Consider the following 16,518-nt stretch of genomic DNA (forward strand, 5'->3'; position numbering starts at 1 on the left):
CGCGGCGTGCGTAGCGTAACTCGTACCTGTTCCACCATAGCACCCCTGTACTCCTGTTCCACAACGGCACCCCCACACAACTATTCCACCATTGCACGCCAATACACCTATTCCTCGCTGCACCTTCATACACCTGTTCCACCGCTTCACACCCATACACCTGCTACACACAGCACCCCCACACCTATTCCGCTACTGCACCCCCAAACACCTATTCCACTACTGCACCCATACACCTGTTTCACACAGCACCCTTGTACACCTGTTCCACCACAGCACCCCCACACCTATTCCACTACTGCACCCATACACCTGTTTCACACAGCACCCTTGTACACCTGTTCCACCACAGCACCCCCACACCTATTCCACTACTGCACCCATACACCTGTTTCACACAGCACCCTTGTACACCTGTTCCCCCACAGCACCCCCACACCTATTCCACTACTGCACCCATACACCTGTTTCACACAGCACCCTTGTACACCTGTTCCAACACAGCACCCCTAAAAAACACCTATTCCACCACATCACACTCATACACCTGTTTCACACTGCACCCTCATACCCCTTTTCCACCACCGCACCCCCGCTCCACCACTGCACCCCTGTTCCACCACTGCATCCCTGCACCCCTATTCCACCACTCCACCCCCATACACCTGGTCCACACTGCACCCCCATACACCTGGTCCACCACTGCCTCTCCACACAGCTATTCCACACTGACACCTGGTCCACACTGCACCCCCATACACCTGGTCCACACTGCACCCCCATACACCTATTCCACCACTGCCTCTCCACACAGCTGTTCCACACTGACACCTGGTCCACACTGCACCCCCATACACCTGGTCCACACTGCACCCCCATACACCTATTCCACCACTGCCTCTCCACACAGCTGTTCCACACTGACACCTGGTCCACACTGCACCCCCATACACCTGGTCCACACTGCACCCCCATACACCTATTCCACCACTGCCTCTCCACACAGCTGTTCCACACTGACACCTATTCCACCACTATATCCCCGCACACCTGTTCCACACTGCAGCTCCGTCCACCACTGGCTTCAGAAGGTGGGCCCTCGATTGTCGGCGGGCCAGCGACGAGTGAGGGAGATCGCGTCAGGAAGTAGAGCAGCGGCGTGCGCGGCTTCAGCGTCCTGTGCGGTGGGCGTGGCTTACGCGGCCTGTGCCGTGGGCACGGCGGCCGCAGCGGGAGCAGCGTGTGACGTGTGGCTCAGGCCGCATGTGGAGCCCGGAACAGCCCCGAACAGGTAAATCAATCGATAGCCGACGAATCGACAATCGAAAACGTTGCCAACGTTTTCAATCGTCGATTTTAATCGACTAAATCGATTAACTGTTGCAGCTCTAGACATATTAGACCCTATGTGATGGCAATAAAGTTAAGTGTAAAAAATTAGGTAATTAAAATCACACCTAAAAACATTTAAAATCACAAAACCTTTTTTTAAATCCCACCTACACGCACATACAAATGCAAACATGCATCAGGTGCGCCTACATGTGAAAACAACACTTAAACATTACATGACTGATTAAATGTCAGTCAAATTACCTCAGCGCTGAATACTGAAAAATGGCCTAGACAGGAAGGAGCGTTCAAGGGGTTAAATGATTGCTAGGTTAGAATAAAGGAAGAAAAAGCCTGGACTGGTAAGATGCACTTTAAAATGGTGAAAATAAGAGTTGCAGTAAATTGTACTTTTGAAATATTTCACAGTTAAATTTCTTATTACAATTCTGTATAACATTTCCCATTTAGACTATCCTTCCAATTCGCCTCATCCAGCTCCAGGTTAATCAGACTGGGGCTGTTTCCTTTTTTTGCTTCTATTTCAGAATGAATATTTACTCTTCTGATAAGTAAAAACTACTTAATTTTAATTATAACTAACTAACTTAATTTTAATTATAACTAATCCTTGTCATATAAGGTAATACATATAAATGCACCACTTCATGATAATCTCTATGTTACATGTAACTGTTTTTCCTATTTTTTTTTTTTCTGAGATTCATAGTTTTATTAATTTGTGTATTTAGCTGTTTACCTGGATTTACACTTTGAAGCAAATCTGTCATGTGAGAAACAGGATGGCTGCCATTTTCTTTTTTTTTTACCTCTTATTATGCTGCAGCAAGCTTTCAAATTGCAATTTTCTACATTTCTTGGTTTGCGTAATTGTACTTGGTTAGTGACTGTATTGACCCCAGAGGGTCAGCATAACAGCCAGGTAACTAACAATATTTTGCCCATATTTTGGTTATACATTCATAAGGTGCTATCATTTTCCATTTTCCTTCGTGCTTCATTTGTATTGTCTTGGTCTTTTTCATCTCAAATTATATAGTACAGTAAAGAAGCCCGAGGATTCTAAACGTACCTGGTTAACCCAAATCTAGGAGCTAATCTTACCCTTGATGAACATTGTTTAGAAATAAAACTAATAAATCAGCAATCGGAGAAAACATCAGACATGTGACCTCATGACATCACTGCCAAACACATGTACTCACATATTATTAAACAATAGTAAGATTATTAAAAAAGGAGGACAGGCTCCTTCAAGAGGCAAATTGCAGAGGTAGGTATCTGAGAGGTAAACTATTTGTCTTTGTGCTTTGACAGGCATGGTAAGTTGTGTCTGCCCAAAAGCCCCATGTGATGATCCTGGTCACACGAATAGGAAGGAGAATGAATGGCACATGCAATCTTCTCTGAGGTCTTCCTGTATCCATGAGCCTTGACATCTAGGGAGTAATGCAACTGTCCAAAATGTCCTGCAATGAATAAACAAATAAGGTTATTAAACCACAGCAAGGGAAATTCATGGTTTATAACCTGATGTTAGTTCATCTGAAGCCAAAACTTTTTTTTTTTTTTTTTAGCTTTGGATAGCTTATAGAGGGGTCCTAGCGACCGATGATCCTGCTGCCAACCACTTGTTTCAAATTGTAAGCAAGCTGCCGAATGACGTTGGGCAGCACCACTGGCTAGCTTGTTGATATTCAGCACGCCTCATTGTGTTTGTGTTGTCGTCATTGTTCATCATGAATGATGCTAGATCTACATCGCTAGACAAAGTGATTGACACCATGGGAGGGAGATTGAAAAATACTTGTCACTATCATTTTTGCGTGTTTGTGTCTAAGTAACCTGGGGCTATGTTCCGCTTACTCATTCACCTAGAGGGGAAATGAAAAATATTTTAAAGGAGACCTCCAGAGTACGATAAGTTCATCTAACCCCCAACCCCCAGACTTTCACTTCCTCTTAGGGACTGGATGTGAGGATGAGACCCTTGTTCTCTAACTTGAGGACAAGGTGCCTTGCCTTGATAAGGGTCTGGTTTGTATTTTTTTTTCTGCAATGTCACTTTTACTGTAGTGCATCCTACACATGTGCCACTTTATGTTCAGGTTTAGGACATCCCCAAGCATGTTGTTTAAAGGAATTTTGTATTTTACTTTAAGCCCAGGCACTGCCCAGCTCCCCATGCCTTTTATTAGACAATGCCTTGACTGTGAGCCTTTAAATGGGCAAAATTGATTTTTAAAATGTACCTCCCATTGACCTCCTAGATGGTTCGCAATATCGTTTGCAATCTGTGAACTTTGTGACAAATTTGCCAAACATCCTGTGCATTAAACACAAGCACATTCACTAATCGTGACAGTAAATCCTACATTTTATAGTTTGTATGTTAGTTATTGTATGTTTTGTCACTGAACAGGTTATCACAGGGGCTGACAAATTTCTAAGAGGGGATTAACCCTCATCTTAAATAGATTTCATCTCATATCCTGTTGTGTCTCTGGGACAGGAAATTAATGAAAATCTCAGCAGGGTACAGTTAAAACTTAAAAGAAAACTTAAAATAATCAAGAAGTGATATAACATAGTGTGGCAGCACCAGCGGGCTCAGAGGAGCAGTAGACAAAAAAGTTGTGTGGACTAAAATGTAAAATGTCAGAATAGATATATTCTGGTAAGTCATATAATATGGCTAAATCAAATTATTATTATTATACAGGATTTATATAGCGCCAATAGTTTGCACAGCGCTTTACAATATAAGGAAAACATTACAGGCACAATACAATTTAAGACAAGATGGTAAGGAGGGCCCTGTCCGTGAGGGCTTACAGTCTAAAAGCAAATAGATGTAAGCAGAGATATATTAAAACATAGTTAAAAGAAACTTAACCTTCTTGTTCCACTTACCTGGCACCTGCCACACCATCCCCCTGGCACCTTCCACTAGCAGTAGTCGCCTCCGCCTGACACTCTACACACACCATTTGTTCTTGTTCAAGCTGTCTGCTCCAGCTTTGCAGGCGGCAACCAGGTCCCACATGTTTCAGACGGAAGTAGACACAATAACTGAATATAAGAGCAAAAAACACTGGTGGGATAAAAATGTAAAGTGTTTTTCCTGGCAAATCAGTGTATATTACTACATGTACGTGACAACTAGTAAATGCAGAACACATATCACTAGATAACATGGGATGTCGCAGATGTTTCCCCTTGACTATTAGCTACACACACATTTCTTTGCACTCTGGAGAGTACAGCAGGAGATGCTGGCAGCACAGCATGGAAAGACTTTTGCTGGCAAAGGTGATGTACTCAATAACTGGATCAAAAGAAGCAAAATGGGCTAGGAGCAGAACATCGCCACCCACATTGTGAGCTGAAAGCCTGATACTTCCTTTGTAGTAGGAACATTACAAAGTCTTTCAGATCCCCAAACATATTTCCTTTTCATGCTCATGATAAACTGTCCCTCGGGTGATTACTGTTTTTGTACATCGGTGCACCTGTTCTTCATCCCTTTTACAAAATTGGAGACACTTTTATTTGTTTGAAAAAGACGGACGTGCTTACTTTTAGAAAGCATTTAGCAGCTGCAAAAGAGACGTTCACTTTGGAGGTACACAATGTTTTCCCACGTAAATGTATATTTCAGTCAAACATGAATGTCTTGCATTTCCCGGACTCAAGGAACACAGCCTACGTACTGAAAGGCTCTAATCTTGCTACCATTCATTTGCCTACAGCTGCACTGGTTAAGAGTTCCCAATAACTGTCACTATCCTTATCTTTGAAATGGTCCAGAAACTCAGTTTGCACAAATCAGTGCCTTTCATGGCCCAAGTAATGGCCTGTCTCTCAACTGTATCCTCGCCCACAAACATTGGACCACAACGGTGAATTACCATAGTGTGGAAACATTACCAGAGGCTACAGTCCTGTTCAGTAGTGCAGGATTTATTGAGCTACAATAGATATAATAAAATTCAGATTAAGGTAAACTGAGTGGCTTTAAGGCTATTATTAGCAGGCTGCTTGCTGGTTTTCCTCTTTGCCAAAAGTTCCTCTTTGACCCAAAGGTCCTTTAGTGTAGTCTGACTGAGCTTTCTGAGTCACCATTGTCAAGAACTTGACTGCTGAGAATCATAGTTGAACACTTTAACGTTGAACCTTCTTTCTTTACTCTTGCCCTCCGCCAATAAAATACTAGACAAATTAGCCACAGCTTTATTGACATTTAGCATAATAAAGCCAGTCACAAATAAACAGTGAGCACCCAAACATAACTTTATAACACAACGCAGACAATCTGTCTTTACCATCAGTTTCTCGACAGATGTCCAGCCATCAAAGAATTTCAGCAAAGTCAACATGGTAACTGATTTAAGCTGGCAAGGTCCAAAACATGCCAACAAAGCTGTGACAAGTTAGCAAAGAAAAAGTAGGGAGGGTTTGCGGGGATGTTCCTCTTGCTGGCCGAGTACCAAGAGGCCAGCAAACCCACTTTTAACACTTTACTTTGTCTATCCCTTTGTAAGCTATCTCCAGTTAATAATCGATTACACCCCCTATACAGGAGGGTGCCATATACTGACCATGTCCTTACTGCATGATTCCAGCAGTCAAGGCTCCCTCTCCTGACCGGTGTAGGGATCTGCCATTCATAAACAACCGATCCATCCCAACAATACTGTACCGCATACATTAAAGTGACATTAAAGTCACAAATATTTTAATAATCTGATCCAGCGCTGACTGCTGTGTCTTCAGTGTCCCACGGAGTCTGTCCATGTGCATGCTGCCGAGCTGTGTGCATTGACTTACACTGAGTCTCTCCTCTTCTCGCGGCCAAAGATCTCTACTGCACAGGTAAGTAAAACCCTTTTGGTAACTTTTTTTTTTTTTTATGTTTTTGCATATGTCTACTGCTAGCAGGCAGTAAATACATGCAAAAAAAAAGTTATACTTTAAACTAAAATCAGTAATCCATCCCCATCTGTGAGTAGATCTAGTGCCTTCAGAGCTTTTGGTCATCCAGGTTAACCCGGTATACCTAATACAGTATTCAGAGGCTGAAAAATCCAGGTCTCAGCTAAAAAGTGATATGCCATTTAAGGTTTTAAATTCTGAAAAAAAGCCATATTTTAAAGACGTTTGTATTAACTTTATAGTGATATTGTGCATTGGAGAACTAACAATTATGTATTAAATATAAAATGAAAATTATATAGCTATTTATTTGTTTACAAGCTACTAAACCACATGTTCAGCATTTGTTAGCTGGGGTGGTAAAGGGCTGGGAGAGCTTAGTTTAACAAAGATCAGTTGATGGTGAAACATACTGGTGATCTAGCTGGAGAATTAAGATACAAGTTAATTCTCTGCACTGCTGCATTTATCTGGCAACTTCTATCCACCGCACTGGTCCCTAGTAGTGTACTGTTTTTGTTAACTGCTCTCCTGCTGCCTGTCCTTGTTTTAGACATATGTGACAGTTGACAATGCCAGGTGTCACAGAGAGAGGTCGCTGGGGGCTCTGTCACAATTTTGCTATAGGTCCCCATAAACCTAAGAAAGGATGATTATGGCTTTATATGTTTTGAATGTTATTGTGCAATCAAGTGTTTTTAGAGAGACTTTTCTCTTTTTCTGCTTTTTTTTTCATGTTATATTTGCAGGTGCTCCATAGCATTTTATAGAGTCTTAGAGCAGGGCTAGTGTTTATATCATTACTTGACCTACTCACAGCTTTTAAGGTATTTTTTCCTAACTGTATACCAGCTAAGAAAAGTGGAATAAATTCCTAATTGGAAATTTCATGTCCATGGATGGAGTGGGAAAGGGTTAGAACCGCTGTCGGATATATACAGCTATTCAGGGCCCCGTGACATGGATTTACTATCACTTTTTGTACTGCCAGACAGGAAATAAGGGTAACTCCATAACAGGAACACAGACAGAAACAAAGTGTTTGGCTTGACATACACTTTTTCATTTTAAACTTTGGTGGACTTAATTTGAAGCAGTGATTAGGAAAGGTTTTAGGAATTATTTATATTAATCTTTAAATTTGACCTCACTAAGATAAACATAAATATTACAAAAGGATTTGTGTTAAAGTGTATGTCAGTAACATAATAAAGAAAAAATATTTAGTATGTCTCTACATTTCCCCAGGTTTTCACCCTTAAAACACTGCAAGCACAGACAAATTCCTGCTAATCTACCAGAAATCCAGCGTGCTTTTTCACCACGGAAATCCTAATCGGTGTTTTCAGTCCTGCCTGCTGGACTACAGAACTCTCCCTATCTCCCACCCCTCTCTCTATCCCCCACCCCTCTTTCTCCCACTCCACATGCATATATTGATTTATTTCCCAGCAAAACACTGCTGTCCTGACTCCCAGGAGCCTGTCCACACACTATGTTGAGAAAGGGCTCTTGGGAGATGCAGTTCTAGGTCATGCTTACATCAGTAGGAACAGTGTTAATAGCAGCTGCCCATGTAAGAAATTTACAAGCTCAGTAATGATGTCACAGGAAGTATAAAAAAAGCTCTTTCTTGCTGCATGAACAAAGTAAAAGAAAAAAATTATGGAACTTGATTTAGAGGAGGAGAGGGAGGTTTGGAGTTAAATTTGGATGATGCCTGGACATACTCTTGAAGATTTTCAATGGAGAACTCTCACAGTCATATATTGGCCAGGTAAGTTTGGTACTGGTGTCATTGGTCAGGAGAATGCACAGGTTGTGCCCCGAAATAACTCTTTCTTTCCATGTTTTAAGGTGGGGTGGTTACTCCCTTCCTGTCAGCTATTGTTACCTTTCCCTTTTGCTTTTAGAATTTCCTTTATTAAAAAGTTATCTCTGGCAGGCAGACGAAAGTATTAGGTGCTTTTACCTCCCCTGTGGCTGCCAGGCAGTGTTGGCTCATTAAGAGGACTCACTGTAACTAGCTGGAACAGCAGGGATGACCTCTCACACTACACTTGTAGGCATTTCATACCACCAAAGAAACAGAACTATTTTCTGTACTAAGCAGAAGAAGAAAGGTAATTGGTGATCGTATGTGCAACATGATATAACAACACAAGTTAAAAATCAAGTTTCTTAGCCTAACTTAAATCCTAGCTATACCTAAATTGCTAACCTCTGAACAATAACTTTAATCTTAAGTCTTGTTGATCCTTAGTTCGTCAAGCACCACAAGTAATCAGACTGTTAAGCAATACCATTCATAGCAAAAGTTCCCAATTCTGAGCTAAGATTTCAACAACAAAAATAACAATCATTTTATTTCTAAAACACAAATATAGGAGATGTTACCTTGCAGCAGAGCAAAGCTTATAATATTTACCTTGGATGTCTATCAGGTGTCATAGTGTAGGGTTTCCTCCAAGGGTCCTTGGATAACCTTTTAAAGGAGCCAGGTAATATCCTGGCCACTTCTATAAAAAGGAGAAAATAATGCATTAGTTATTCTGATATGGACACATTACTAACCAAAATGTCAAATTATATGTACAGTAACCTTTGGAACTATGACAAGTGGGGTCATCTCCATAGCAGCCCTGGCGTTGTCTGAGGTCCGGACAAGGGCTCCCTCCACTCCTTGGGGGCACTGTCACTTGTCGTGCCCTCTCTCTGCTACCAATCCCACAACGAGAGCTGCACTCACTCCATATACCCCATGGGCCAACCACACAGTGAGAGACTGTAGAAGTAAGGAAGGAAAAAAATTATCAAGGTAGCATAGACCAGACCAAAAACCTTGTATAATGACACTGGTTTTTAAAAAGGTATAGCATCTGCTATATAAGCTATTTAGGAATTTATTAATTTAATTTTTTTTTCCATTTTAGCTCTTCCTCTGATACATGTCAACTGAAATTCACAATTCTCTTTGTTGGACCACTGAAACAAACTAAAGTTTTTAATCTGGATTTTCGAGAATCATCAATCACTGCACCTGTAATTGGCCTACTTCTTTTAGTATTATACTGCAAATTATATGCTCAGAGCCTTTGCAAATTATGTGCATGCATGCTGTTTAAGACATGGCATGCTCAGAATTTAAATGTAAATTGAAAGTCTCCACACACAGAAGCTTTCAAATGAATAGTCACCCAAGTGTTACAGTGGTTTGTTGCAACTCATATTAGCACATAAAAATGAATGCCATACAGTAATTTATACAACTCTGGGATCCAGCATGTTTTTGTAGATCCTCCCACTTGGCAGTTTTTTTTTTTTTATTTAATTGGTTTTATTAGTTTTCAGGATTAAATACACGCAACACATCACATTTACATGGCACTTCATATCTAATTCAGAGAATATATAACGGTAACGTAAAGGCAAAGTACCACGTAGAACAATTACAGCGAACAGGGGAAGACGTAGACTCACACAGTGAGTTTAGAGTCAGGCAAGCACAAGCCAAAGGGTGGAGAGGGAAAAAAAAAAAATTATGGTGGAGGCTAAGGTGAGCCACAAATCAGGTTAAATATATCAGATTGTCCATGTGAAATGTGTGTATGAAATTCTTAAGATTAAATGGCTAATGTCCTGTCAACACATAGTTTTATTTTTCACAGACAGGATCGGATGTATGTATGTGGATGCCTTTAGTCTTCATTCCCAACATGTAACTGCAAAACTGAAATGTACCATTTAGTATAATGGTACAGAACAGTATTCTTGAATTATGTTACATGCACTGTGATGTTGAGCTGCTATATCTGAGCATGTCTTTTTTTTATTTCCCAGAAACAGTTTTTTTTTTTCTTCATGTAGGGTATGTGCAGTCCCGCAGTGGGAACATGAAACAGCTTATCGTGAAGAGATCGGAAAATGAGAGCTGATGATGTTGGAAGGTTGGGAGATGACGGTGGAGTGGATGGGCAATGATGGTGGCACAATAAATTGGATATGATAGTGAAGGGGTTTGGGGACTAGGGGTGTGGGGACTAGTGGATGGCAAAAAGGAGTTAATGATGGAGGTGGACAGGGCTTCAAGAGTGGATGTCATCCTGAGGGTAAAAGCCAGCACAAGCATGAACTAGAGTACCATGTGCAGGAGTTGGGTCATAAATATAGAGGGGTATAAGAGAAGGCAACAAGTGCAAATCAAAGGCAGCAAAGGGGTTAAAAACGTCTGCGAGAGCAGATTGTAGCTGGAAGGGAGAAGTTAGGAGGAAGCAGGAGCAGATTTAGACAGGTGGAAGAAAGAGGTGGCAGGAGAACACTGGGCAAACGGAGCAGTTGAATAAAGCCATGTACCAATTGCTGTTCCTCTCTAATATGGGGAGGAACAATAGTAATCATACCCCACTTATTAAATGGGAGATGCTGTAGAGCAGGGGTGGCAAACTCAAATTCATCGGGGGCCGCATCAGCAGTATGGTTACCCTCAAAGGGCCGGTTGTATAGGACTATGCATCTACTCTTTATTATCATAAATAGTTGCCTCAGCATTCAGTTGCTACTGGTTTTAATAATAATTTACAGTTTATTAAGAAGAGGCACAGAACGCAGCCCGCTGGATGGGGGAAAAAAACTGCCCAAAAAACTGCCAACAATCTCTGCCACTATGAACATTCAGTGGCATGCAAAAAAGCCGGCATCGCTGGCTGGAAGGACTGGGGAGGCGGGCACCAGAGCGGCATTATAAGCCGTCATGGCTGCAGAAAGAGAGGAGGTGGCGGTGGAGGCGGAGACAGGGCGGAGACGGAGCGGCACAGTAAGTGGAATATGTAATGCCTGCTCAGACTGGCCGCGCGGCTCACTTGCTGAAATCCCAACCTGGCAAAATGAGGTGGCTGCTGTGCGGGCCACATTACAAGGTCCGACGGGCCGGATTCGGCCCGCGGGCCTTGTGTTTGCCACCCCTGCTGTAGAGCTTTGCTAATGTGAACAAAGTGTTGTGACACATGTGTCTGTGCCTGCAGCAGCCTAATGTACTGAAAGTGTATGTTGGAACACCTGGCAAGCTCATAAATGTTAAAAACACAGTTGAGTACCGTCTGTGATAGTTTTTTTTTAAATATTTGCACCAACAGTTACTTTATTAATCTGAATTTAACATTTTATTCACCAGTATCCAGGTAGTACTAAGGCTGCTCTCTAGTAATGTTTAAGGTTTCTCAGTACGTTCCTGACCTTTTAAATGGGATGTTTCCTGTCACTAGTGTGGTCATTAAGCCAGTGTGAAACACAGTAGGTGTGCAATAGCAGTGCAGATGGGAGGATGTTATGTTTGCACTTCATGTTTCTGTATCAGATCCGGCTGGACGCGCTTTCTCACACAGGTCCTGTCTGCGTATTTACATATGCTCCGGTGCACCCCTTGGCTGTTTACTTTGGCTTGAAACCAGCATCTCACTGCAACATACACAGCTCTCTACTGTATATAAGGTTATAAGGTCTATGAACATGGCAATACCTCGCAGCAGAGATGGTAGAATAAAATAAAATACAAGTTCATGCTGCTAAGGGAATCTGTCATGAAGCAAAATATGTGTGTGTAAGAAGTGCCAGATAGATAGTGCCGCACTAGTTGAAGAGCAGTGACTTAAGTTATACAGCTAGGCAGAACAAGTTAAGCTTCAATACCAAAGAACTAGTATGAACCATGAGTCAGCATCCATCAGAGACTTTTTTTTTTTTACACAGGTATGTTACTTTGTGACATAGAAACATAGAAAAGTGACAGCACTCTGGCCCTTTTTTTGTAGATTTTTAGTGTAGTATAGACCTATGGTTACCCCAAGTTTGTTTAAACTAATTTACTGTTAAATGACTCTCTACCTCTGCTGGAAGTCTGTTCCAAGCATCAACTGCTCTTTCACTAAAACAAATACATTCTAAGGTTACAGTTCCTTTACCCTCATTTGTAATCATACCGTAAATATAATGATTAATATTGCAGAACAGGGATCTATTTGTCCATGTCAAGTGTAACAAAACTACTGCTGTTAACATCTAGGCAATTTTAAGGCCCAAAAACTCAGAAGCAATCAAATGTCAAATTAAAATTTTTGTAATACAGTTTGATAAATGAATGCTAATGCCTCCAATTTTTCATTTCCTGCAGTCTTAAAAATACTCTGCATAAATTAATTTGCTGCACAAAAATGTCTCCGCATAAGAGATTTGTTTATCTCGTCTCGGGCTACAAACCTGCTCCAGGACTACACAACATCTCACTATTATTAGTAGCTCATACCATACACACTAATTCTTTACACAAAGTAACAAATATGTGACATGAAATCGTATTCTAGCTAATAAACACATGATAATGCAGCAACTGGCACAGTAGTGGAAAGAGGCAAACATCACTGAATCAGGTTTACAACGTATCTTCTCACATGGTCATGGGCCTGGTTGGTGTCCTATCTAGCCCCATTATTGTGTCACTGGGCACAAGGTGGACCTTTGTAGGATTTCTTTGTATAAAGGATTGTGCTCATCCCTTATGCTTCTGCTGAGCGGCTTACTGAGCTGAAGGGTGCTCTTTCACAGTTCAGCAGAGCTCAACTGGAACTTTAGCTTTTCCGATTAATTATTTACTGTATATGGAGTGGCATGTTCTGCACCAGAATCAAACTGCCACATTTTTATACTAGAACACAAATACCTCCAGCCAGGCTTTGGGAGGGTAAGTTCACCCACCCCTACAAGTGGAGTACTACTGGCAAAATTAGGAAATAAAAGGCTTTTTAATCCTTTTACCAAAGGCTAGGATTTGACAACAGGCATTTGTATAGTGAACCTTCGCCTGACTACACATAAAACCTAGAACCTGAAAAAGGTATGGCATGCTTAGTGTGTTATATAAAAACTAAAAATACCATTCATGCTGGGGCCATATTATCAAATTATAAAATGCACTTCAATCCACTTCATAATGGAGTGAAGAATGCAGTGGCTTTCTGTTGACCTTACACAAGTAGTTTATAGAAAAGAACAGAATAATGCTAGAGGGAACACTGCTGGACATAGCATATATTCATGCTAGAGGGAATACTGCTGGACATAGCACATGAGTAGTAAGAAAGATAGAACAAAGAGAAGAGATATAGAGTGAAAGCTTGATACTTGCCCAGTACCAGAGTTCAGAGACTATATCTAATGAGTGAGTCTAGTTTCACCAATAGCAGCCCCTGTTCTCTTAAGCCAAGCCGACCTACCAAAACTTGATTGCCTCAAGGGCTTAATACACAATTATATAGTCTCTGGCTAAGTGGCACGAGGCACTGATCAGGGATATAGCAAAAAGTACATGTGGTCTTCAGGAGTATCACTGTGGACTTTTCCACAGTAGTGAACTCCAGAGGCAGATGGTGCTCAGGGCTGGTGGGAGACAAAGCATAATGTAGGGACAGGCAAAGGTCAGGGCAGGAAGTGGATGATGAACATATTTCAGACACAGGTAGCGGTCAGGGTAGGCTGCAGACAATGTGTGTAATACAAAGACAGGCTGGAGTCAAACCAAGTAATAGTGAACTCAGTGTAGACAGACCCATCGCAAGCCCAAAGCCCTGGATTTGTGATGGTTAATGTGGCCATTCATACTAGGGGAGGCTGACCCACTGCCAAGCAACAAAGACACAGGCAGAGGGATGTGCCACCAGCAGGCAATGGGAGCGAAAAAGGCATTGCTACCACAACAGAGCCTGTTTCCTTTGTTAAAGATTGCCATAGTCATTTGGTATAGTATATATTTTTACGATAGCTCTCAACTGTCCCTCATTTGAAGGAACTCTCCCTCTCTATAAAAACATACGGTTGTTACATAGTTACAGTTAGTCAGGTTGAAAAGAGACACAAGTCCATCAAGTTCAACCTTTAGAGATAAGAGAAGAAAAAAAAAGGAAAGAAGAAAAACCTAAAACAGAACGCGATGCACAAAGTTACCCACTGTTGATCTAGAGAAAGGCAAAAAAAAACCCATTAAGCATAGTTCAATTTGCTCCAACAGGAGGAAAAACATTCCTTCCTGATCCCATGAGGCAATTGGATATTCCCTGGATCAACAATCTCTGGTGCTTAATATACTTATAAGAACTCAATATCCAGTAAAAAACGTTATTATTTAACTATCAAAAGTGTTTTACTGCACTAAACCTTTAATCTAACCTATGAATTATTCCATGTTTTATTTTGAAAAGCTAAAATAAATAAAAAGTAGTGATGAAAATATGCAATTTTTGGTTAAACCAGTATTTTTCTGTGCATTAATGCTCAATTAGAAATTTGGGAGGTATGTTTTACTATTAATTACCATTGTCTACCCATTAACGTATGTACCATTAACGCTCTTCTACCCCATATGTAAACTCTAGTTCTAAGATTACAGCTGTTTCTGATAATGTAGGCCAATGACTTTAACTCAGCAGCTAGGAGACTTTGGATCAAATTAAGTGCCAATTAAGTCATGAGAACAGCGTCAGGATTAACTATGCTTTGATAGTCACTGACAAATAGATACAAAGTATCCCTTGGCATGTGGTGACATTATGCCAGGACACGAGAATGTTTGGGCGAAGCTGTTCTCGCCCTCATTATACAATATGAAACAGACACAGCATGTTCAGATAAAAACACAAGGCAACACTAACTATGGCCAACTGGTATTGTGATAAACCACAGAATTAGTGACATTAAATTCCTGTTTGTAGGCATATATAACCAATAAGCCTTTGTGTCTAGAACATCCTGATGCTGATGGTTTAGTAACAAATGGCTACATAACATCACACAGATGTAGTGAAGTGCTTGGATTATTTAGTTTACAAATGTTTATTATTGTCATCCCAAGACTATACTAACCAGTGTTGAATCTGACTGGGAAAATGCTGTAAATGTAAGCATGCCATATACACAAAGTTCAGGACCCAGCAGAACAATTAAGACTAACATATTTGGCCATTGGGGAAATCTAAGTAAACCATTTAGTACTCAAGAAAAAAAATTCAGATCACTCTAACAATTTATCATACATGATTCACACTTGCTTAGTTGAAAAAAATAATATTTAAAGAACAACTCTATCTTTAATGAGGTTGTCCTTTTTATAAAACACCCCCCCCCCCCCCCCCCCCACCTCCATCAATGTCCAGGCCAGCTCTTCTTTATGATGTGTATGTGTCCTATTCATTGCTACTAGTAAGCCATAATCCTAACAACAACTGGAGGTTGCCAAGAGTAAGGCTACTCTTATGAATGAATGGGGCTGCTGCGAGCACGCGCCGTATGAAAAGGAACCGACTTGGACATTGTCAGAGGAAAGATCTCTGGATCCGGAAGAAAGGTTAGTATTATCCCAAGCAGGCTGCACTATGGGGGATTGGGGAATTTGAATGTGAAGTTGTCATTTAAAGGAGATCTAAATATTAACTGAAAGACATTTACTTTGTTGACTATATCATAAACAGTTGCCATGGCTTTTCTCTCTATAAAATACTGTTTGCAGCTTATTTTTTATCCTTTCAGCTGTCTACATGCACTCCTACCAGTGTCAACTGAATAACATTGCTCTTGATAGTGACATGTCTGCTCAATGTATGTCAGTGCATCTGTCAATAGCCTGTTAGTTATGTGTTTAGATCAGGGGTGGCAAACACAAGGCCCGCGGGCCGAATCCGGCCCGCCGGACCTTGTAATGTGGCCCGCTCAGCAGATCTTAGCAGGACATTACATGTATGTATGTATACAGGAATACAGCATCAGGAAACATATAGACAGATAGAACTTCCTGTGTATCATAGATGAGTAAGCATAGAGACTAACATTGCACTACAACAGTAGAAAGGTATCATGGCACACTCACAAACCAGCATGTAAAACAACTTGTCTCACCACTAAGGTTAATAACAGAGGTTTGGATACACGTCTTCTGCAGAAAATGTGAAAGCCGCACAGCCGCGCCAAGGCACCTCTTATAGTGCGGTCCTAACTCTAAACTATGAGAGTCTCCATCTTGGAGCACATGGGGGCAGAAGATTTCCAATTGGGTGCAGGTTTGTCAGGAGGAAGCCCAGCCTCCTTAAAGGCACAGGAGGTGTGCACCTTACTGTATAGCTGGTGACAAATTGTTGAGTGCGTTTGTCATTTGTTTTGCTTAACATTGCACTACAGCGCAATCTACTGCTC

General features: G+C 41.2%; 1 protein-coding gene across 1 annotated transcript in view; it reads right to left on the minus strand.

Moving 5' to 3' along the window:
- Positions 1–2,486: 2,486 nt before the first annotated feature.
- Positions 2,487–16,518, minus strand: part of LOC108797098 (somatomedin-B and thrombospondin type-1 domain-containing protein-like) — a 37,961-nt gene continuing 23,929 nt past the window's right edge. The window contains exons 2-5 of the mRNA XM_018568666.1: positions 8,891–9,073; positions 8,717–8,807; positions 4,267–4,425; positions 2,487–2,822 (exon numbers count right to left, since the gene is read on the minus strand). Of these exons, the coding sequence (XP_018424168.1) occupies positions 2,717–2,822; positions 4,267–4,425; positions 8,717–8,807; positions 8,891–9,073 (539 nt within the window). The 3' untranslated portion in view covers positions 2,487–2,716. The remainder of the gene's footprint in view (positions 2,823–4,266; positions 4,426–8,716; positions 8,808–8,890; positions 9,074–16,518) is intronic.

Source organism: Nanorana parkeri, unplaced genomic scaffold (assembly GCF_000935625.1).
Source record: "Nanorana parkeri isolate BGI_ZX_2015 unplaced genomic scaffold, ASM93562v1 scaffold1225, whole genome shotgun sequence".
NCBI lineage: Eukaryota > Metazoa > Chordata > Amphibia > Anura > Dicroglossidae > Nanorana > Nanorana parkeri.